This window comes from Miniopterus natalensis, chromosome 2, assembly GCF_054644295.1.
Source record: "Miniopterus natalensis isolate mMinNat1 chromosome 2, mMinNat1.hap1, whole genome shotgun sequence".
Taxonomy (NCBI): domain Eukaryota; kingdom Metazoa; phylum Chordata; class Mammalia; order Chiroptera; family Miniopteridae; genus Miniopterus; species Miniopterus natalensis.
Genome location: NC_142082.1, coordinates 15,170,473 through 15,194,922, shown reverse-complemented (window position 1 = coordinate 15,194,922; position 24,450 = coordinate 15,170,473). Strand labels below are relative to the sequence as shown.

Genomic DNA, 24,450 nt, shown 5'->3' with positions numbered 1-24,450 from the left:
TAGAACTAGGAGAGGGAAGGGGTAAATTTAATAAGATAGGAAGGTAAGAGTATGTAATAACTTGGTCATGTATTTGCTATAAAATAACAAAGAAACATTAAGAATGCACTATATTTTGGTGATCACTTCATTAAGTTATCTAAATATCTAATCAACATGGTTGTACACCTGAAGCTAATATAATATTGTACATCAACTCTAACTGAAAAAATAAATATTTTTAAAAAAAGAATGCACTAGGTAGAACTTATTAATCAGAATTTTAAAAATTCCAGGAAAGGTTATGTAGTCAGTGATGCTAAATTTTGTTGAGTTCTTTTGCTTATTTATTGAAACAGCCAGTTTTCATGTTAGTATTCTGACTGGGACATGCAAAAAATGCCCTGTTGGCTTTTTACTCCAGCTCATCCTCCAGGAAGATAGAAACACTCCCTTTCAATGCCTCCCTTCACCCCTCCCTGGCTCTTCAGGATAGAGACAACAAAGTGTGTTTATTTCTGAAAATAATCAATAGCTGGTGGCTTGCACTGATGGATGACACGGGGAAAGACACCACTTCACGTGATTGACCACCACACGTACCAGTTTAGAGACAGATTTGCAGACTAGGGTCAACCTTCAGGGACTTTAATTAAAAGAGGGCTGTTAGGAATGTAGCAGAGCCCTGACTTTAGGGAAGCATTTCTGGGCAGAATGTTGGGATTGATTCATCCTCATATCTTCCCAGCACAGAACTATGTGACCAATTAACTACTGTAAACATTTTACCTCCAAGGCCTTGAGCTCTTCTGGACAAAGAGGTCATGATTCACAGCCCTGCCTCCCCCTTTTCCAAGGTGCTCTCTCTGAAAAAACCTAGAGGTTTAAAACACCCTGAAGGCCTCAGCGGCAAAGGACAAATGGGTATTTCACTCAAGTATACCACCACTGGCAGGGATATACTGTGCTCTCAAGTCACAAGAAGAGAATTAGTATCACACAGTAGTTCAGGACAGGGATGGCAGAATCAGACTGCTTGGGTTCAAACCCTGCTCTGCATTTATTTTGTGTGTATACTTGAGCAAAATTTATTCAACTGCTCGAAGTTTCATTTTCCTCATTTGAATAAATGAGGTCAACCCACTTTAAAGGATTGTCATGAGAATTAAATGAGATAATTTATATAAGGGGCTTGCTAGCTGAATCTCTCTCTACACACATATAAACACAACAGTATTTTGCCATTAAGATCAACAGCTTAAAATGTCCTCATCCAACAAAAGGGATATAAAAATTACAACCCTGCAGAAGAAACTCAGGAAATCCTATGAAGTTGGTACTCTCTTCCTACAACACCTTCTCTTTCCCACTTCTTCTCAGCTAACATCACATCTCAGCTTTCTGTTTCCTCTGCACTGTCGCCATTTATGTTGCATTAGGCAGTGATTTTCAACTGGCGTCGCAAGAAATTTTAAGACATGCAATACCTGGCTATTTAGTCAGAAGCATTAACCTCTTTTCCCTTAGGTTGTCAAATAAAAAAGTGACAACACCCAACACAACAAAAGCCATCTGGTGTGAATGAATCAAGATTATAACTATTTTTTTTGGTCAGATTGGCAAAAAAATATATTTTTTGGTGTGCCACAGAATTTTAGCAATTAATTTACATGTGCCATGAGATGAAAAAGGTAGAAAATCACTGCATTAAGGGGATGGCTGTCAGAATGGAATTATCTCTGTGTGGTGCCTTCTTGGCATATAAGTTAGGCTCTGTTTTATCTTTGTTGCTTTTAACTGGCTGCCCTCTTGCCCTCCCTCTTCCTTTCCCTCACAGCTGTTTTCAGCTGTCACATCCTGTTCCCTCTCCCTAAAAAGCTAGATCCTGTACCTCAACCTGTCTTGGCTGGGGTCGTGCTTCAACAGGGATGGATCTTTAACCAAAAATCAAGAGGGTCCATTGCCTAATCGTGTGGTCCCAGCTGGCATCGCTGGCTGACGTGTCCTCAATGACGAGCTCAGATACAGGCCCTGAATTAATCATGACTTCTAGGTTCGCTCCTCAAGGGCCAAGGCCTCCAGCCCACAATTTGCCCAGTCCCAGCCTTCTCTGATCCTCCAAGGGCTAATCTTCAAGGTTTTGCCTTGATAGCATGGTTATTTCGGCTTTAGTCCGACCTCCTGTTAAGTTTTCAATCCCAGATACATTAAGTATCTCTAAAGTAGTTTTATCTCAATAGTCACACTGCATTAAGTATTTCATTAAGCACCAGGAAAGAGTCCGCTCACACCAAGCAACACTTTAAATTTTGTTTTACTTTATTTGAAACAGGATATTTTCCCCATAAAACAAATAATGGTTTTAGGTTCCTAGTCTAATTCATAAAAGCCTATTTAACCTATTATGTCTCCAAAGAATAGTACTAACAGAACTATTTCAACTAATAATCTCCTAGGAATAGGGCTTGACTTATATTATTGTATTTGAAATATAAATACATAATCAGTAATTGATGTTTTTGGTGATTTGTACCTAGAACACCCTCAATTGATGGAAGGACACAAAGCTGCTCTATGTGGAAGAGACAGATACACAACCACATCAGCAAGAAGAGACTTGTCTAGATTAGCTACTGGGAGGGCAAAAGGCCATCTCCATCTTTCCCAAGAGAGATTGTAAAGTAGAACAGAACTGTTAAATCTCCATTGCTCACCAACCTTTTAGAAATATCACTTTATAAGGTAGTTTTTCAAACATTTCATTTCTTCCTCCAAAGAGACCCCATGAAGCTTATACACACTCTTTTTGTTTCCTTTTACAATTTCTGAAAGATAGAAAAGGTACCTTAAATGGTCTGAAAAGCAGATAGAGCTCCCGAGGTTTGATGTCCAGAGGGAGACCACTGACAAAGAGAGTCCGGACCTGGAAAAAAATATGAGAAGTGATCAAAGGAGTGGAATCCAGAGAAGAGCTCTCATTGAAATTTCAAAACCACACTTCAAATATTCCATGAATCCTACCTAATTCATGTTCTTTCAAGACACAAGAGTACTCTAACGTTAAGATGTCACTTAAGCCAACTCCTGGATTATTCAAAGTGAGCTGCCTCTGGTTGATTGAAATTAATAAGCTGACTTCTTTCTCCACTAGCAACTGCCTGGTTCTAAAAATGTGAGGGGAAGAGGCGGTTCATATAATTAAATTATTAGCTTAAGGAAAAAAATGTCATGAGAGCAGTAAATCTACCACTTCTCTGCTCTGATCAAATGAACATAGAATGTAGTTCAAAAATAAAATCAAAGCAATTTTTGTTTTCTGCTGCTTGTCCTGTTATTGCTTCCCTCATCTGCATTAATAATTATAATAATTTTAATAAATGGGAAAGTTTAATGAAAAATTCAAACACATCTAAATAGTAGCCAAAATTCCAAACTGCATCTCCTCAGTTCAAAGACAGAAAGGCAGACCTCACTGACCTGCACCTATACGCCTAGGGTACAAACTATGTCCTTAGTGTCAGCTACAGTACAGAGCACAGATGACACACTTCCAGCTGGGAGGATCAGAGAAAACCTGTTAGCATCTGAATGGGAATTTAAAGGATAGGTAGGGTTGTACTACATAGATATTAAAGGTGAGATGACATGGTGCAGAGAAAAGCACTAACCAAGCAATAAAGATGGGATAGCACAATGTACTCTGGGAGATGGGTGTGCAAAATTGAACAGGTAGCTGAGGATCAAACTACAGGAAACATGAAAAGTCACTGGTTCAGGAACTTCGTCTTCAATCAGTAGGCGAGGAGTAACCACTGAATTGTCATCACCACTACATTTTTTTTCTACCTATTTTAGTGTGTTTTGTGTGGTTTTGTCAGTCCTCCTGCCCCAGCTTTATTGAGAGATAATTGACATATAACACTGTATAAGCTTAAGATGTACATGTTGATTTGCTTTATTTATATACTGCAAAACGATTACCACCACAGCATTAGCTAAAGCCTCCGTTCAAGTCACATAATTACTATTTCTTTTTTCGTGGTGAGAACATTTAGTATCTACTCTCAGCATCTTTTAAGTATATAATACAGTATTGTTAATTATAAACACAATGTTATGCATTACATTCCCAAAACTTATTCCACTTCTAACTGAAAGTATGTGCCTTGTACCGAATACTTCCCCATTTCCCTCACCCCCCAGCCCCTGGTAACCACCATTTTACTCTGTTTCTGCTCAGGCTACCACATGATTGAGCTCATTAGAAATCATGTTGCTACTTAAAAATTCCATGCTCAATTGTTAACATGTATGAATACAGAAGGATACCACACCCCACCCCACCCCACCCCCAGCCGGCAATAAGAAATAGGGAGAATACTTTCTAGAATCCTAACACTCTCCATTGGCTCTGGTTGTAAAGAAGTTCAAATCAGCAAGCAAGATCATCTCATTGATCCAGCACAGTACCCCATAAAATGTCATGCTGCTTGCATATAGGAGTTTAAGAACCACTGAGGTGATATAAACAGGCCCAGTATCATGAATGCTTTCTTTTATTCTTTCCTTATTCATTCATATGTTAGCTTTATTGAGACACAACTGATATATAAGCTATACACGTTGTTTATAATTTAGTAAATTTTGACATATGTATAACCTGTGAAAACATAACATCAAGATAATGAACATACTCATCACCAAGTTTCCCCATGTCCTTTAATCTTCCTCCCACCGTCTTTACCATCTGCTTTCACAACAGATCAGTATGTATGTTCTAAAGTTTTATACAAATTGAGGTATAAAGTATGTACCCTTTTTGTCTGGCTTCTTTCCCTTTAGCATTATTATTTTGAGATTCATTCGCACTCTTACATGTGTCCATATTTCTTTTTATTACTGAGTAGCATTCCGTTGTATGGATATATCTCAATTCATTTATTCATTCACTTATTGATGAGACATTGGTTTTGGGCTTTTACAAATAAAATGCTATGAACATTCACATATCAACCTGTACACGTCTTTGTATGGACATATGTTTTCTTTCTTCTGGGATAAATACCTAGGAGTGGAATAGCTGGATGATATGGTAAGTATATGCTTAACTTCTTAGAAAACTGCCTTCAATTCTTTGTTTTATGGCTCAGAACATGATAAATATTTTGTGTGTACTTCAACAAATGTGTATTCTGTTGCTATTGGGTGGGTTGTTTTATAAGTGTCAATTAGGTCAAGTTTGTTGTTCAATTTATCTTTTTCTTCTCCTCTTCTCCTCCAACTTCGACAATGATAACTCTTTCCAAGGAACATTCTTTTTTTTTAATGTTTATCGATTTTTTTTAGAGGGGAGGGAGGACACAGAGAGACAGAGAGAGAAACATCGATCGACCACCTCCTGTACACACCCCAACCAGAGTCAAAACCCGAAACTTAGGTATCAAACCTGCTACCTTTCAGTTTATGTTCCACTTCAACCAAGTGAGCCAGAATGGCCAGAGCCCAAGGAAAATTCTTCACTAAAGCTAAGGCTGAACTACTGACAACTGCCAAAGGGAAACATGCTATCTAGTGTTCCCTCCCTGCCATCCACAACCGTCTTTCCATAGTCCAGAAAGTCAACACCCATGTGTTCTAGTTGGCTGCTGTGGCCAGGACAACCTGGGCAGAGAGGGAATCCCAGCTCCCATTAATTCCGATTTTGTTGAGTGCCCATTATATTTGTCTGACACTATGCCAGGTGCTGACTGGATTACGCGCTTGCCATGAAAATAATATAAGCAGATCCTACATTTTAATTATTTATTTATTTATTTTAATATATCTTTACTGATTTCAGAGAGAGGAAAGGAGAGGGAGAGAGAAACATCAATGATGAGAGAGTCATTGATCAGCTGCAGCCCGCAACCCGGGCATGTGCCCTGACAGGGAATTAAACCCCGATCTCCTGGATCCTAGGTTGATGCTCAACCGCTGAGCCACGCCCTGCCGAGCCAGATCCTACATTTTAAACACTGGAGTCCCATTTGTCCAGCAGGGAAGCTCAGCTATGTAATAGGTATCAATTAGGGTTTGGGGAGTTAATTTAGGAAATAAACTACCATTTATAGTACTGACCTAAAGAAGGCTTTACAAGTTGGCAAGTCAACTAAGCCAGCAACAACACCCACTAGAAATCTGGGGGTTATCAACAAGATTACCTGATAAAAATTAAGGTCCATCTACATCCATAAAATGTAATATATAACCAATAAAAATGATGTTCAAGGAAAAAGTACACATTGTTTGGCTTTATTCTGTAAAACAAACAGCCAACACACATGTATTTGGAGAGAGGGAAAATGCCTTGTAGGATATATATACCAATAGACTTATATTTACAAGTATATGGTTTAGCCCTGAGTGGTAAAATAAATGATTTTAATTAATTACTGTTTTTTCTATCTTTCTATAATAAGTAGGTATTAGATACTTATTACATAAGGTTGAAAACTGTCTAAATTTTAAAAAATACTTTGCTCTCTTGAGGAAACTATAAATAATGCCAACATTTATAATAAAAATTGTCAGGTTATGGGAAAATCTTTTCTTATGTAAATATTTCAGAAAGAGAAGAGATTCTTAGTGTCTCAACGGGAAACTGTTATACAGGGGGAAATACTGTTAGGCCTATGTTTGCCACTCACCTACAGAAGACAAGAGGCTCAAAGCAACTCTGTTTTGTTCATCAAATTAGAGGCAACTAAGATGTCTGATATTTTATTTACACATGGAAACAACTTAAGTTTCTTAGAATCTAGTGAAGCTCAACATTTTCTCAGGAACCTGCCAGGGTATGTCACTTCTCACTGAAGGGATATTCTCTCCTCTGATAGAACAGATATACTGACTAGGAGAAATAATTCTTAAACACATTGTGAAGTATGGAGTACAACTAAAGGTCACATAAATCCACGTGCTTGGAATGTATCAGCTTTGAATCCTTTCTAGACTTCCTCAGATCTGTAAACTTCATTAAGCAAGTTTTTAAAAAGGTCATGCATAATGAGTAAGAAGAAACTCTTCTTGAGTATGTAATTCATGCTTTTGTATGAATTCTAGGTGACTGGGACTTAGAATCATGGGGATATTTGAAAATATTTTAGTTTCCCTTCTCTTCTCACCACCACACTTTTCATCTGAACCATTAAATAACCAAGCACTCTGGGTTTTGTCTTTGCTGCAGCTATGGAATCACAAAGGTAAGGCGGGTTTTCTGACTGCAGGGAGCTTACAGTCAGGAGTCAAGGAAGGAAGTAGAACATGCAAATGACCTCCCATAGTAACCAAAGGCTTAACTCATTCACAAAGTAATCAACTAGAACCCAAAGAATGAGATAAAATTTTAAGAAACATGCAAATCCATGATTAAATACTCAGAAAAAAGTTACCCCCCAAAATAGCAAATATAAGATACCAAATGAACTTTGTGGCAGGTCATACTCCAGGACAGCCGTTAATTTACCAGCAGTGTCTTAAGGACACAGACGTGCCTGGCGCTACGCCTTTAGTATCACAGATGTTTACTTTATCAGACACATGGGGAAACACATTTTTTAGTCAAGGACACAACATGCCTCATAGAAGTTCAAGACATGAAGCTGCTGACAGCTCTATCCCAAAAGGGCTCTAATGGATTCTGTGGATGTACCTCCAACTTCACTTTTACCTCAAAAGGACTGAAAGAATAAATGCTAGGAGAAATCCTCTTACTGTTACTGTGCAGAACAGTAAGAGAAAGCACCTTCTTGGCTCAGCTAATACGTATCATTCCTACAGAGGCCACAGTTACATTTGGATAAAACCAACCACCATGTTCTTAAATGGCATCGCCAGCTCCCAGTGAGAAAGACAAGCCACATTTCAGTGACTTACTTCTAATTTAATAAACTCTAATTCAGTAAGTAAAGTCATTGTGTGAGTCTTAAGCTTTCCTGGATAGAAAGACCAAAACAGGCCTTGAAATGGAAAGGCACTACCTTTAATAAATAACAGGCATTATCTTGTAAGTAATCTAAACATTAAAATACAAACCAATAGACAATGCTTCTTAATTTCAGTACATTGCAGAGAATAATCATGCACACCTTTCAGTAAGCGGCCACATCTGGTAAACACCAGTGTCCAAAGACTACAGGTATTTTCTGGGTATATTTTATTTGTTTAGAAAAAGGTCTTAGGGATCATCCTCTAGCTGCTCTGAGCTGACCTCTTGAGACTCCTCTTAAATTCACAGGGTGGGGAAAGGCAATTTCTCATTTTCTAATGACTCATAAGCAACTGTGAATAGTCACTCACTTGAAACATTCTGATGAGTAAAACCCATGGAGGATGACCTTCTATCCTCTGCAAGCTTCCTCTCCATCTATCCATATTTTTAACATACAACTATAAACTCCAAAAGAAGCTTTCAAATGTGCTGTGTGTTTAAATAATTCTTTTGGAGTAATCATTCTTTGTAAAACACAAGTGGATTCACAGATGAGAACTTTCAAAGGGCATTTTAGAATGTGATGGCTTTTTTGCAGTGGGTAGCACAATCCTAGGCACAGAGTGTATACTGTATAAATATCTCTTGAATTAATTTAGAAATCTACAGAACACTGTGTATTCATGGGACACAGTAAATGTTTACTATTGACATGTCTGGTGACGATGGGGCAAAATGAGGCAACCATATTTCCCATCACGATCACATCAGTACAGCTACCACAATATCGAATGATAAACACTCATGCATGACAAAAAGGCAAAAGAGACTAACTTTATTAAGAGATGGAAATCTAGGAGAGGAAAAAGAGAAATGAGGCAAAAACAACCAGAATCAAGGAAAGAAAAATGAAAAAGAAAAATAGACTGAAACCACAAAAGACCACACAAAAATTCAGGGTTATACACCATCAACAAGGACAGGGTGATCAATACATGGATACACTTCAACTGATGCTTGAAACATACTTATGTATAAACAAGTCCAGTATCAACAAATGTATGTAAATGTATGTAATTCACAAAAAGTTTTAAAAGAATGTCCAAACTCAATAGCGTGCACATGTAAAATGCTTAGATGTATCTGTATCTACTAATATAGAACAAAATTTTCAATTAAGTAAAAAAAAAGAAAGAAAAGCAAACACCAGAAATTGTTCATAATCCCAGTTTACTTCTGTGTTTTTATAACTTAGTACGTGCTCAAGTAAAAAAGGAAAGTAGTGAAGAACATATAGCTAATTCCCTATATGTTAATAGTGGGGAGTTCTATATGTTCATAGTGGAGAGGGTAGGTGTAATTTACAGGACTCAAATCTTAAATATTTATAAGCATAAACTGTTTATTTTTTTAAAAGAGAGAACAAACACAAGCCCAGATGTTTTCATTTCTTTGAAGATACAAACCTTGGGTTTATAAGCTTGATTTAGTAGAAATATACACCCATGTATTTGCTTCACATTTCAATTCTGACCACAAGCCACTGTTTCTTCATACTTAGTCTGAAAATAAAATCTAACCTAAAGGGGTACCAATGCCTCTAAAATAAGGCCATAGGAGCACGACCATCCTGGTTGCAGTCAAAGGGTGTTCTTGCTTTGTGACCATGCTACCTTCCACTAAGACAAGAACAGAGGGGTCACTCCAACACCTAAGATGGTGCGACCTCTTTCCTGAGAGACCACGTAATGTAAGCTTGGTTTCAGGGACAGAGTTCAAAAGAGCTTCACATATCTGTGCAGCATTAATCCCCCCGAGTTAGGGTATTTTAACCCAAAAGGTGGGACGGGACGGGACGGGACGGGACGGGACGGGACGGGACGGGACGGGACGGGACGGGACGGGAAGGGAAGGGAAGGGAAGGGAAGGGAAGGGAAGGGAAGGGAAGGGAAGGGAAGGGAAGGGAAGGGAAGGGAAGGGAAGGGAAGGGGTGTTCTGGAGTTGTGTTTTTAAGTTTTACACACTGGTTACATTATTTTACTCTTTTAAAATAATGTATAATGGATTTAAATTCTTTGCTTATTCTGTAAGCACCAGCTGAAACACCAAATAACAAAACTAAATCCTACTGAGGCCTGTAGGTCATCTTGCTTCCAAAGGTGGCTTTGTTGGCCTGCTAGGATTTCCCATTCAGGTATTGCCACCATGGAAACAGATTACCACAATCATTAAAATGGACTGTCAGGCATTTAATTCTAATTGCAACTCAGTAAAACCTGATCAGCCTTTGGTCAAACTCCAGTTTTGTTGGCCCTGGCTTCAAGTTGGAGCAGGTGGTCAAGTTTCTTCTTCCTGATGATGGCCACCTACTGGACTTGAAAACTCACTCCTTTTCTGGCCCTGGAAAGGTATGTTTTGGTTCAAGAGTCCAGGTTGCTACAGACACCAAGGACTAACAATAGGATAAAAAGGGTCATTACACTGACTCCCAGGTTTGTTTTAGTTTTAAAGTGATAATTGCTCTTCTCTTTCTAAAGGAAAGCGCCACATTAATTACCAACAATACACACTTCCCCAGCTTTAGGGAGCTCTAGTGTTTGCCTTGGGTTCTATTCAGTTGGTTGACCCTATCTGTAGAATAACCATATTTATACCTTGATTTAGGGCCCCTGTAAACCAAGTCCCTTTGCCAAGGTGATCAGAAAGTTTCCAGTAGTATAAGGAAAAGAAAAAAGACTCATGGGAGCACATGTGGAGGAGGAGGAGTGTAGCATCCCATAAATTCATATATTCAGGGTTCAGAAATGCACAGGGAATTGGGTTGATTACCAGGTATACCACGCCTAATGAACTAGGTTAATTCTCTGAATGTATCCCAGTCCATGCCAACATCCAATCTAGGCCACCCCTTGCCTCTGTTATACATTAGTCTAAAGGATATGAGACAAACAGAAAATTTCTAGAGTTTGAAAACTGCCCAGGAGATGTGTCTGTACATGTAGGCACTTAACCTCATTATTAAGAAATTTCTTTAGTGCTGTGAGACACAAAGGAATGTTGGTTCCAGAGGCAAATCAGGAATTCAGGGTTTGAACTAGCCTAGATAAGAAACGAGATATATGTGTGTGCGCATATGAGAACTTAACCTCATGACTCGTGAACTCACTGAGTGCTGTCCAACACAGTATATTGTTGTCAGGTCCTTAAGAGTTCAACAAGAAGTTCCTTATAAAGACAGGAAGCTTTACCCCTTAACCCTGGCCCCGTTCTTACTCCACCCTGGCTCCCCTTAGTTCCCTTAGTCAACTTTCTGACAGCTTATTCTGTTTCCCCGGTTAGCTGTGGAATCCTACTCTTCACTCAATCACACAGCTTACAATGATAAAATGTGAAGAGTTAAAGATGTGTACATTAATTCAGTGTACTGTAAACAGAACTTTGCATTCTAATGCCCTAAACTACACATGCCCTTAGAATTTTAATCCTACAGAGTAGCCTGAAGTTGAATGTCCAAAAAAACCACCTGGGCTACCCACAATACCGACTGTTCCATGGCCTAACAACATGAAATACAAGTAGAATATATGAAAAAGATCTTATCAAAAATCCAAGACCTCTCTTTTTTTCTCCCTCTGCATTGTGTGGGTGATTGTTAGTTAACAAAGCAGATCTGTTCAAACAAAAAAGTCATTCCAAACTATGTAGAGAAAACTATGCCAGATAGCACACAGAGTTCTTTACAGTCACTTAAAGTACCTGAAAAAAATTTTAGACAGGGCAGATAATAACCTCCACTGCCCAGGGCCTAAAGCAGAGATTTTCAACCAGTGTGCAGCAAGAATTTTTGAAACATGCAATACCTGGCTATTTAGTCAGGGGCACTGACCTCTTTTCCCTTAGACTATCAAAAGAAAAAAACAAAAGACAACAGCCAACACAATAGCCGTCCTATGTGAACGCCCAGTCTTTAACCATAAACATATAGGCCATATAACAGTTACATCTTACTGGTCACACTGCATATTAAGGTTGCATCTGATTGGTTAATTCCTGGTACCAGAAATCCTTATCTGCAAGTCAAGGCACCTGATTTTTAAAAGAAGTACCCTTTTTGGGGCAAAAAGGGTAATTACTATTATTATTGTAAATCTATCAAAATTATACCTATTTTTGTCAGATAGGCAAAAATATATTTTTTGGTGTGCTGAATGAAGAATTTTTGTAATTAGCTTATGTGTGCCATTAGATGAAAAAAGTTGAAAATCACTGCTCTAAAGCATCCATGCTTTTGACAGTAGACAAACTTCCTCTGAAGAACTTGATCCCACTCTCAACTTCAACTTGCCATGCATTCTTAACAACCATCTGAAGCACCACAGTTCTTACAACTAGAGAAGGTGTGAGAATTGCAAAACTAGAAAGATGTAGAGAAAAGGTTTGCTCCCCAATACTCAGTTGTGGGATACAACCCAATACACACCTTAAAACTTTTGGTGCCAGATCAGCTCACCTTCAGAATGAAAGTTCTTCCCCATGTGACAGTGGTGAGCACCCCAGACTTGGCAGTAGATGATGACTGTTTGTAGAATAAACTACATGGGTGAATGTAAAAACTCACATTACTAGGAACGGTACTAGGAACAAGGCATAAAAGAGAGCCATATGAAACATAAATACCCAGATATGGATGCTTATGAGGAAGAAATAGTCATTATGACATTTTAATATGCGTTTAAGAGGTTAGGTACTCAAGGCAGTAAAACATATGTAGTTTTTTGTCTGTCTTTTTTAAAGATTCATGTGGAGCCAGGCTGCTGGGATTTAAATGCCAGTTCTGCAACTTACTAGGTATGCACCTCGGACAAGTCACTTAACCTCCTCTTTCAGAAGTGTCCTTATAAAGCTGGAAAATGGAGACAATTATGGTACCCACTTGACGCTGTTTTAAAACATGTCCACAAATTCTTTGTTACTCCTCCCTTCGCAAAGTAGAACTTAATTCTCCTCTCTTTTAGCATAGGTATCACTTAGTGACTCACTTCAAATGAGTGTGTGACTTCTAACACTAGGTCAAAAAGGCACTGTGGCTTCCTTAGGAGAAGAAGCCTCTCTTGGGTCATTCGCTCCAGGGAAGCCAGATACCAAGTCTTGATGATAATCAAGAAGCTCCTGGGGGAGGTCCTGATAAGGCACTGAAAGGCCTGGGGCCAAAAGTCATACCAGTGAGTCATCTTAGAAGCAGATCTTCCAGTCCCAGTCTAGCCTTTAGGTGACTGCAGCCCCAGCTCAAAATGTCTTGACTGCACCTTCAAGAGACCTTGAGCTAGATCCACCTAGTAAAGCCAACTCCTAAATTCCTAACCTTTAGAAACTGTGAAATGACAACTGCTTTGTGGCTTACGCTGTTAAATTTGGGGGTAATTTCTTACACACAGTTGTCGCAAGGATTCAATGAGTTAATAGATGTAAAGTGCCTAGAGTTCAGTGCTTAGTTCATAGTAAGGTCTCAGAAACAATATTCAAAATGAAGATTTTTTTTTTTAGGCTCCAAAGGAAACACCAAGAGAGGCTGCAACTGATAATATTCATGTAATTGTTGTACACAGGCTTAAAGTGGGCAAGAGAGAAAATAAAAGTTTGCAAAGTAAAAGGAATAGACGTGCGTAAGTTGAACTAGAAGTATTTTCCATGTTATGAACCCCGATAGTGTGACTCAAAGTCCCTTCACTAACATCTCTCTCTACCTCTCTAGGCGGCCATGAGCCAGTCCCATTCTGGCCAGCGCCCTACTCTCCTGCTCCTCATGCATCCTCTTAAAACTCCTTTTCTCCTTCCTTTCCCTCTTTTTCAACTTTTGCCACATCTGGGAAATCTCTGCTTCTCTTGCCATTCTATTTCTGAGCTTTTAAAAAGAATCAAGGCTGATGAGTTTAAATACTCAGAAACCTAAGCATATATGTTCTTTTTTACAGGCAAAAGGAAAGAAACCATTATTTGTACAGTTGATCCTGGAAAATATATGGAGTTTGTATGATGCTGTCTTTTAAATGCCGTCTTTTAAAGGTTAAGCATTCCTATCAAGGAAAAGGAAAATAAGGAAAAGGAAAACAAAGTAATAAATTTTAAAAGTGGTGTCAGGCAAATCATCACTCTAAAACATTTAATTAAACTTGGACATAATAATAACATCTGCCCTCTTCCTACCTACATTAAAGGGAAAATTAAAAGTATGAATTAACTTCTAGATTAAGTATTAGCATTCATGGTATATTAAAAACATTATATCTTATTCAATCTTATAATAGTCCAGATTTGTTTCATCACTACTTTTTATCATATATTTTAGTTACATTATACATTAATACTCATAACTCATTAAAGCATCAATTTGATTAATATCCATACCAGATTGTATCATCTCATATGAAATGCTGGGATGCAGAGAAACTGAATCTCTCATGTACACTGCTGGTGAGAACGTAAAAAAGCACAACCCCTCTAGAAAAGTTTGGCAGTTTCTTATAAAACAAAAAACACAACTCAATTATTATACAAAAACCTGTACACAAATGTTTGTAGATGCCTTATTCATAATAGCCAAGAACTGGAAATAAGCCAATGTCCTTCAATGGGTGAATGGTTGAACTGTGGCATACCCACACCATGGAATACCACTCAGTGAAAAACAAATAAACAAAACCTGTGATTACAAACAACTTGGATAAATCTCAAGGGAACTTTGCTGAGTAAAAAAAACACCCCAAATTCCTAGAGGTCACATACCATATGATTCCATTTATATAATGATGAAATTACAGAGATGGAAAGCAGATGCAGAGTTTGTAGAGTCAAGGCCAAAGGAGTGAGGGGTGAGAGAAGAGTGCATGTGACACAAAGGCAACAGCAAGGATCCTTGTGTTCATGGGACTGTGCTGTATCCATAGAACAAAGCACACATAAAACCGGGGAAGTCTAAATAAAATGAGTGGATTCTATCAGCATCAATTTTTTAGTTGTTATAGTGCTATAATTTGACAAGATGTTACCATTAGGAAAATCTAGGCAAAGGGCACAAAGGATCTCTCTACATTACTTCTTAGAATGGTATGGGAATCTACAATTATTTCAAAATAAAAAGTTTAAACAAATTCAAGTGTACAGTTAGAAAAATTTTTTGACATAAATAGTTACATACACGAGAATCAAGTGAGTTGTCAGTTGGTAACGCTGGGCAGTGAAGCTATATGGCCATGAATCGATGTACGTCTCTATTTTAAAGCCCTACCAGAAGATCAGTCTATTCTTATTAATTTTTAAAATTGATTTTAGATGACTCCCTAGCTTTTCCAATCATAGGAGTTTCCAGTTCCAGAATACAGCCAGTATATTTAGGCTAACACTAATAATCCCTCAGCCTACTACAGGAATTAACTCTCCTCTGAGACATATTTGATTTGATAACCACCTATAATTATGTCTGTTTACCATTTATGCAGTCATAAATCAAGTGAACATTAAGTTCATATTACATAAATGTATATATATGTGTAATTATGTAAAGGAATACAGATCTCAGAAGACTTGGCATGGCATACAAGTAGGACTGTATGTGTCAGCTGGGAGTAATGAAAGACATAACAAATCTCAAAAAAAAATAAATGGTGAGGCTTGAGGCTGAGAACCTAGATTAACAAAAGTAATAAATGCTTTGCAAATAGATCTAATTTTAAAAATATATTTTTATTGATTTTAGAGAGACAGGGAGAAGGAGAGAGAAATATCGATGAGAGAGAGAAAAAAACATGGATTGACCACCTGTTGCACCCCCCCACACTGGGGATTGAGCTGAGAACCCGGGCATGTGCCCTGACCTGGAATCAAACCAGCAACCTTTTGGTGCATGGGCTGACACTCAACCAACAGAGCCACACCAGCCAGGGCAAGGTCTCAATTTTTTAAAAATCTGTTCAATATTTAATATGGGTTCCCATAGCACTGTAACTTTTCAGTTACTATAATGTAAGAAAAAGATCACTAAATTAAGCCTAGTAGTTTAAATCACTGCAACAAACACAGGTCCTGAAGACCTGAGTGTTGCTCTTTTTATTTAGTTAGGCTCTCCAAGTTTTCCAGGCTCTCTACAAAATCACTGTAGTTGTGGTCTTCACATCTCTGATAACCAGCAAACCTCCTGACGTCAAAGGCCATGGTTCCTTATTTTAGTAGCACTGTATTTAAACTTACAAAGTGCGAGGACATTTCTGGGGAGGAGCATTTACAGCCTGCTCAGGACCCTGGATACAGTCATTCAGAATGCTCAGTAAACTTCATTGCAGCTAACATACAAGGGTCTACTGAAATCTAATGAAAACAGCTAGATACTGGATTGATCCTCATCTTATAACCTAACATGTCAGGATAAAACTGCAGGTATGCAATACAAACTTGAAATTCACAATCTTGGAGTTCAAAACATGTTTTGTCTCTTGTCTATAAAACAAGATTTAGGATTTAAGAGCTCCAGTGGACTAGAGCTCTCAATGAGTAAGGATACTGGCTAAAATAAATGTAGACTGATACTTATCCAGAGATCCTTTGCCATGCTGCAATAGGACGAGAGGAGAGGAGAGGGGAGGGGAGGGGAGGGGAGGGGAGGGGAGGGGAGGGGAGGGGAGGGGAGGGGAAGAGAAGAAAAGAGAAGAAAAGAAAAGAGAAAAGAGAAAAAAGAAAAAAGAAAAGAAAAGAGAAAAGAAAAGAGAAAAGAAAAGAGAAGAAAAGAGAAGAAAAGAGAAGAAAAGAGAAGAAAAGAGAAGAAAAGAGAAGAAAAGAGAAAAGAAAAGAAAAGAAAAGAAAAGAAAAGAAAAGAAAAGAAAAGAAAAGAAAAGAAAAGAAAAGAAAAAAAAGAAAGAAAGGGAAGGAAAGGGAAGGAAAGGGAAGGAAAGGGAAGAAAGGAAGGAAAGGAAAGAAAGGAAAGGAAGGAAGAAAGAAAGGAAGGAAGAAAGGAAGGAAGGAAGAAAGAGAGAGAGAGAGAGAGAGGGAGGGAGGGAGGGGCAGGGGGGAGGAGAAAGAAAGAGAGAGAGCAAGCAAGCAAGGGGGGGAGGAGAAAAAAATGACGTCTCAAGCCACAAATTTAAAGAATTCAGCAGTCTTGTCAGTGGTAAACAAGGTAAATGGGCTCCAGAGTTACTGATGTGAAATCAGTTCATCACAGACACTCTGACCTAACCGTCATAACTGAATCTATTTGCTTGGCTTTTCTCCTTGTGAGAAAGAAAGGCACAGCAGAGCATAGCATTTAAGCACACAGACTAGAACCAGACTGCCTGGATTTGAAAACCAGCTCTAACACCTACTAGCTGAGTGATCTCGGACAACCTATTAACTAATTAGACCCTTACTTGCTTATCTGTAAAATGGAAGATATAAAATCTACCTCATAAGGTTGTTAAGAAGATTAAATAAATAAATATTTGTAAAGCATTTGGAAAAGTGCCTGGCACATAGTAAGCATTATACAAGTTTTTGTTTAAAAAGTTAAGTAAATATAACCCCTCAATTGCTATCTGGTAATATTTTTTGCTGGCAGGGGCAGAATGAACACTAAAGAATGAAATTATTCAAATCCTGAAACTTGGGACTTCATTTACCCAGCTAAAGATACTTTAAAAAGTTACCCATTATAAAGCAGTGTTTCTTTTTTTAAAAATATATCTTTATTGATTTCAGAGAGAGGAAAGGAGAGGGAGAGAGAGAGAGAGAAACATCAATGATGAGAGTGTCATTGATCGGCTGCAGCCCACAACCCGGGCATGTGCCCTGACCGGGAATCGAACCCCCATCGCCTGGATCCTAGGTCGACACTCAACCGCTGAGCCACGCCCGGCCGGGTTATAAAGCAGTGTTTCAAAATAGCTAATAAGAAAAAAAAAAGAAGAGACAGACATACAACCACTGAACAGTAAGACACAAATATTTCATTGTTAATGCTTAATTTCTGGAGTGAAACTCCGTTATTCACACTATCTCTGATCCCTTTCAGAAATTTGGAATTGCTTTTCAAGATTTAACATGTAAATGAGAACACACATTTGTAATGTAACATTTGTAAAGAGAACAAACAAAACAGAACATTTAAAGAAGCCAGCTCAATGTTTTCCACTTTGTGACTTTGGAACAGCTCAGGTCGTTCCCAAAACTGTTGTTCTCCGGATGAGGAAGACTTCTCAAAGTTGTCAGAACCTGGGGGGCTGTGAAGGATCTTTCAGAGTGGACATGATCTGGCCTGTCAGTGGTCTCCCTGAGCCTGGCGTGCCAGCCGAGCTCTGGCCAGAACACAGGCTATGACAAGCACAGCCAAAACCAGTTCTCACAGTGCCAGAGTCTGTGTTCTAATATGACCAAATAAAGATGCAGCCAACATCCCAGATACGCCATTCTGTTGTGCCAAAACTTTTCAATCACTCTTCCAAACAGCCACGTCTAAGCTATTCATTAAAGTGTATTTTACCTGGAGTTTAATGGAAGAATTTCCAAATGTTCTAAATACAACAAAAGATAAAACCTCAACAGCAATCTAAAAGACAGTATATGTATATACTGAACTATACTCAAGACTTAAAATCTTTTTATTACGGTTAACAGCACAAACCCCATGCAATATACTTTTTTGCTAACTAAAACTGTGTCACAGATACTATGAATCCAGGGAAGATGACAACGGACCCTTAACCTCGCACCTCATCCCTTTAACACTACTGAAGGGTAAGCAGTGCTAGGACAACTGACCTATAACCCTCAGATGACTCTCTAAGGCTAACACAAGCATCATTTTTTTCCTCCAAGTGTCTTAATCTATGCTGAAGAGTATACCACTCATCAGAAATTGAAAATTTTACTTGCAATGTCATGATACAGCTCAAAGATGTTAAAAAAAAGAGATACACATATACATTTGTTTTGAAAGTGCATAAAAACATGCACAACAAAATTATTGCTGTTTTAACATCATAATCAATACTGCTCACAGTCCGGCCAGGCATGGCTCAGCGGTTGAGTGTCGACCTGGGATCCAGGCGATTGGGGTTCGATTCCCGGTCAGGGCACATGCCCGGGTTGCGGGCTCGATCAATGACTCTCTCATCACTGATGTTTCTATCTCTCTCTCTCCCTCTCCTTTCCTCTCTCTGAAATCAATAAAGATATGTTTAAAAAAAAAAAAAAAATACTGCTCACATCCATCAGTTTCTTCTCACTACATCACAACAAAATGCCTGAGCCTGTGGCCTTCAAATGTTCATAATTATGCTTCCCTCCTTTCTGCAACTTTTCTTCCCCAGGCTCTACTGGGTCAGTCTTAACCCCATACCTTGCTTATTCCTGCTAAAAGCCTTTTCTTCTGTGGTAATTCTTCTTGCGTAAAAGGCTCATTTCTTGACTTACAAGTCCAAATCAAGTCGTCTTCTCCAAGGAAGAAGCTTTCCATAACTGCTCCAATTCTTCCATTCCTTTGTTGCTGAACTCCTACGGCACTGTTTGTATCACAGTAAGAGGTCTTACTCTGTTCTCTCACTGTTTCACAGGCTTTAGTTAAGTCCTTTCCAATTAAGCCATAAATTCCTTGAGAGCAGGCACCGTATCTTATTCACCTATCACTATAATCTTGAATTAGGGAGCTAAAGTTCCTTAGATTAGGGTTCTAAGTTTCTTTCCGTATCTGACACTTGAGAATGACAAACTCACTTGGAGAAAGCCAAGGCTGGATAGTAATTTAAATTATTCACAGAAATGGTCAGGTTTTAACTAAGAGGAAAGGCTCCCTTTCTATCTACCCATCAAAAATAAATAAGAATTTAACCCATGAAAAGATTTATGAAGTGCAAGAACTTGAGACCCCAAATTAGGTAATATGACCCTAATTTAATCACAGATTTACAGGAACAAATAATAAATTCAGTAATTTCTAAGACAGCATCCTTAAGTATTTGATAACTTCTCTGTCTTAATGTTCAAGATACAAGGATTACTCTAATCCTAAATCAGAGATCAAGAGAATTTCTTTCTTTCCCAAAACCAGCTTTCTTCTGCAAAGTTTAGAAAAGTTTAATTACAAGGAAAAGAAAGTGTAATTCACTTCTCTAAATAATAGTAAAAATAAGAGTTTACCTCTGAGGTAAAAGCACATTCAAGATTCAATGTGAACGAAGTTCTGAGATACGAGGTGGCAAATTTAACCTCCCCCCCCCCCCCCCACATATATATGCATGCACACACACATGCACATGCACACAGCCTCAAGTATTCCTTAACACATCACTATTTCACCATCTCAGATCTTGTTTCCTCCACATGTATAAAGGACATAAATTTGCCACCTTTGTGACATTTTCAAAGGAATATAAAAAGTAAAAAGTAACTTATTAATCAAGTATTCGTAAGTCCTTGACCAGCAAAATTATGCAGTACTTAGTTATCCACATTTCCAATTTTCAATACTAATCTGGCAATCTTGAGCTGCCTCTCTACTGTGCTTGGGGCACTATATGTTCAAGAAAACAAAAGGATGACCCAAAAAATATAATCAGAAAAATAATCTGCTTGAGGGAAGATTACATAATTCAGAATTTCTCAAATATGCCTGAAGGAAGTCTGGGGTATCTGTTAAAAAACAGATTGCTGGAATTCTCCTCCAGAAATTCTGATTCAGTTGATCTGGGAATGAGGCTTGGGAGACTGCATTTTTAATAAGCAACACAGTTGATTTTCCTGATCAGACATATTTGGAAAACACTGAAATAACACATTACCAAATCTACAGAAAGGCGTTCTAATTTTAAAAGAACATACAAACAACACTCAATTACACTTACTCCCACAGAGATGAGGTTGTGGCCCCCTGCAAGCTCCTCACTGCCAAGTGCCATAGAGCCTATTGGGAAGATTTTTCCTTGACCTTGGAGCACAGGCTTCTGAGCCAGGCCCAGAATGAATCTCACATAGGCAGAGAAGAATCAGACCCTTTCATATGAAAAACAGATTTGCAATTTGATTTTATGAGGTACTTCTGCATTTATTTATGAAGGAATCACTAATCAGTGCTTAAACTAGTGACACAATGAACTTTACACTAGGATTCTTTATTGAAAATAATGTCGAATAATTCTCCTGAGACACTCCCTAAATTTCTGAGAAATTAAGTTTGTGGGTGTTTTGTTGTTTTAGAAAAATAGGATATCTGAGAAGCAGATCAACGAACCAATAGGCGATGATTAATGAGAGCTTACTACTTATATGAAATTGTAAAGCAGTGTACTTGAATTTGAGTATGCACCTTATCACACAGGAATTTATTAAAATGTACATTCTGATTCAATAGAGAGTGTGGGGCCTGAGATTCCGCATTTCTAACTAGCTGCCAGGTCTACAGACCATATTAAAGTGTCTACAGGAATGACTGCCTAAACTAATGGACATAAGGACCACAGGGTTATTTAGAATGAAGATTATTGGTCTCCATTCCTGACATTTTGATTAAGTAAGGCCAGGTCCCTGGAACCTGCATTTTTATAAAGACTCTAAATGATACTGGTTTAGGCAACCCATAAAACACACACTGATAAGTACTGCTGTAAAGGTCACAAAGATTAGTACAGTTTGCTATCTCTTTCTGAGGCATTTACAGGTCAGGGGAAAGAAAATATCTGTGCCAAAGAGCCACACTACACAATAGTACCAAATACTTGCTAAGAACAGTACTCACAGTTTGCTCTAAAGTTAGGAGGTACTGACATTATAGGAAGAAAAAGATTTTGAAGTTTTGATTAGCAAATGCTATTAAGTGTGAAAAGGACAGTTTTTAGACAACAAATGCTAGGAGTCAGTTTCCCATACTCCCTGATATAATAAATAGTCTGACGCTAAAGCTAGCTGTCCTGCTATGTATATCTCATGATAAATACTACAAAGAGCCCACCTGATTGGCAGGAATTTGAGGCATAAGAGCCAATTGGCACTCTTCCCCCACAGGCTTCATAACAGAGGTTAGAGGTGACAGAACAACAGGCACTATACTGAAGCAAATGAGAGAAGGATTATTTTATGCACTAATAGATAACAAAAGTTCTTGCGCGGTGGGGGTGAAAGTAAGTAGAGTTAATAAATCTTGCTGCAAGAACCATGTTTATCTAGTGTCTAGACAAAATGCCAGGGATAAGTACCTAGCTCCAACAAATGATTCTCCACTCCTCACTCCCCTGGCACCCAGCATTTTGTTTAAGGTTTAGATGCTTTCACTGTACATGGTGATCACAGCCAGTACAAGCATCTCTGCATATCAAACATTAATTACTCATTCTTTGCTGCTTTCCCATAGGCTGGACTTAAAGAACCTTAGGTTCTTGGCCACCTCTGAAGAGAGAAATTCTATGGAATGCCCATATGTTTCAGGATAAATAAGAGGAAGGCAATGATCATGACCAGAATTCATTTTTACAGTCACCAATGCTTAGCTGAGTTGAACTTGGTACAATACAATCAGTATTAATAGTCTCTTAGAAACAGGAACACAGCCTTGTTGAGGAGGCTCACAGAGGAGGAAGGCAGTGTGATAGGGGGGGGAAAAAAGAGCTTGACAGGGACTTATGAGTTCTGCATTATAGTACTAATGACCTTTTACCACTGCTTTATTCCTAAAAATTGTCCATAGACGTGACATCTTTCTGAGAATGTCTGAAATAATACTGTAACTAAAATAATGATGGGAAAGAAACCGAGAACCAACTGCTATACATATTATGGATCCAGGCTAATGAGAATTCCTAAAACAACACCGCATCTAGCTGCTGACTATTTTGCGTTCTGTAGACCAGCTATTTCCTACCAGTGTGCTGCAACGATTTTTAAAACACGCAAAACCTATTTAGTCAGGGGCACTGACCTCTTTTCCCTTAGATTGTCAAAAAAAAAAAAAAAAATACAACAGCCAACACAATAATAATTTTTAATGAATCAAAATTATACTTTTTGTCAGATCAACAAAAAATGTATTTTTCAGTGTGCCACAGAATTTCCAGTAGTTAGTTAATGTGTGCTATAGGATGAAAAAGGCTGAAAATTGCTGCCCTAATGACGGGAAAGATTTGTACAATGAACAATTTGATTTTTAAAAATAAATGGGCTAAATGTTCCCATAAATAAAATTTGCCCTCAAACTCTGTGCAAGAATTTCTCACTTATTTTTCATTCTTATCAGTATATTCATCACCAAAATACTGTTTCCTGCTGGGGAACATTAGAAAAATGGCAGTTTTCCTTGAGAAAAGACACTAGCCCATTCACATTTCTGAAGAGCCTAAAATACTGTGAGCTATTTCCAAAGAGAAAACTGGGAGAGGGGAAATAATAATCCGTATCTATGAAAATCTCAACTTCGTGCCTGTGCAAAGCATTGTTACTTTGCTTGACATACAACCTTCACATGACTTAATTCAAAACACCCACTAAATAATGAAAGACATCTGTCTTGCCTAATCATCACAGCCCTGAGTACAGACCCTTTGTCAATGGCTGAAGTAACACTTGATAAACATCCTTTTACAGAAATGTATTAGATATCAGGTTATGGAGGTATGAAAAAGAAATCTTCTAAGGCTTAGGGCCCTAGGATGGCAGGTGTGAATCTAAAGAGCTCAAGAGCCCAGGCCAGTGAAATGTGTCATGGTCTGCCTCCTTCTGCTTCTGAGCATGGCACAAAAAAGAAAAAACTGCTATCCTGTAGAACCCAGGGCCTGTTCAAGACCCTGGGACTGGAAGGTTTCTTCTGGAACGCAAGTGATTAAATATTCCACCTCCAGGGCGTTTAAGCAGCCTACTTTTAAACAAATACTAAAATACTGACTAGTCACCATGAGTATTGATGTTTCTAATCACTTTTATATAAGTAGTAGGATTTTTACTAAAGAAATGCACCTGTGCCTTTTATCATTATCATAAAAGGCTAAGGAAAAACAATTTTTCTTCAAAACTTCTCTATTTTTAAATGAAAGGTTTTCCTTCAGTTTAACATAGTTTTATTGCTTTCAGGCAGTGGGTAACCAAATAAGACCAAAAGTGACAGATAAATTAATAGCTACATTTACCCATTCTGTTACAGCAGACTACCATCAACTTTTAGATCTCCAGTTATTTTTTCATAGTTATGATGTCTTCTGCCCACTCAAGTGTCATGAATTCCAAGGCAGGAACTGGGAGTGAAAGCCCAAGCTGGTTGGAGGGAAACTACCAAAAAGTTGCCATTCACTCACCCCGTGGAGTTCACAGCCAATATCACAGGTAGGGACATGGTATTCTGCTCACACCTTCCACCCCTACCTAAAACCTCCCAAGGTGTCCATCCTACCCTCCTCAAAGTCTAGTTCTGGGTGTAAGGAATGAAAGCAAACATGGTGTTACAACCATCGAGTTTCCACTACACTGAAACTAAGTCTACTTGGTAGAGAATATCAAAC

The 24,450-nt window shown here is 38.3% G+C and overlaps 1 protein-coding gene across 3 annotated transcripts in view; it reads right to left on the bottom strand.

Moving 5' to 3' along the window:
- Positions 1–24,450, bottom strand: part of RBPMS (RNA binding protein, mRNA processing factor) — a 148,772-nt gene that overhangs the window by 77,451 nt on the left and 46,871 nt on the right. For all 3 annotated transcript variants that reach the window (XM_087814149.1, XM_087814148.1, XM_087814147.1), the window contains exon 2: positions 2,825–2,902. In XM_087814149.1, coding sequence (XP_087670275.1) covers positions 2,825–2,902 — 78 coding nt within the window. The remainder of the gene's footprint in view (positions 1–2,824; positions 2,903–24,450) is intronic.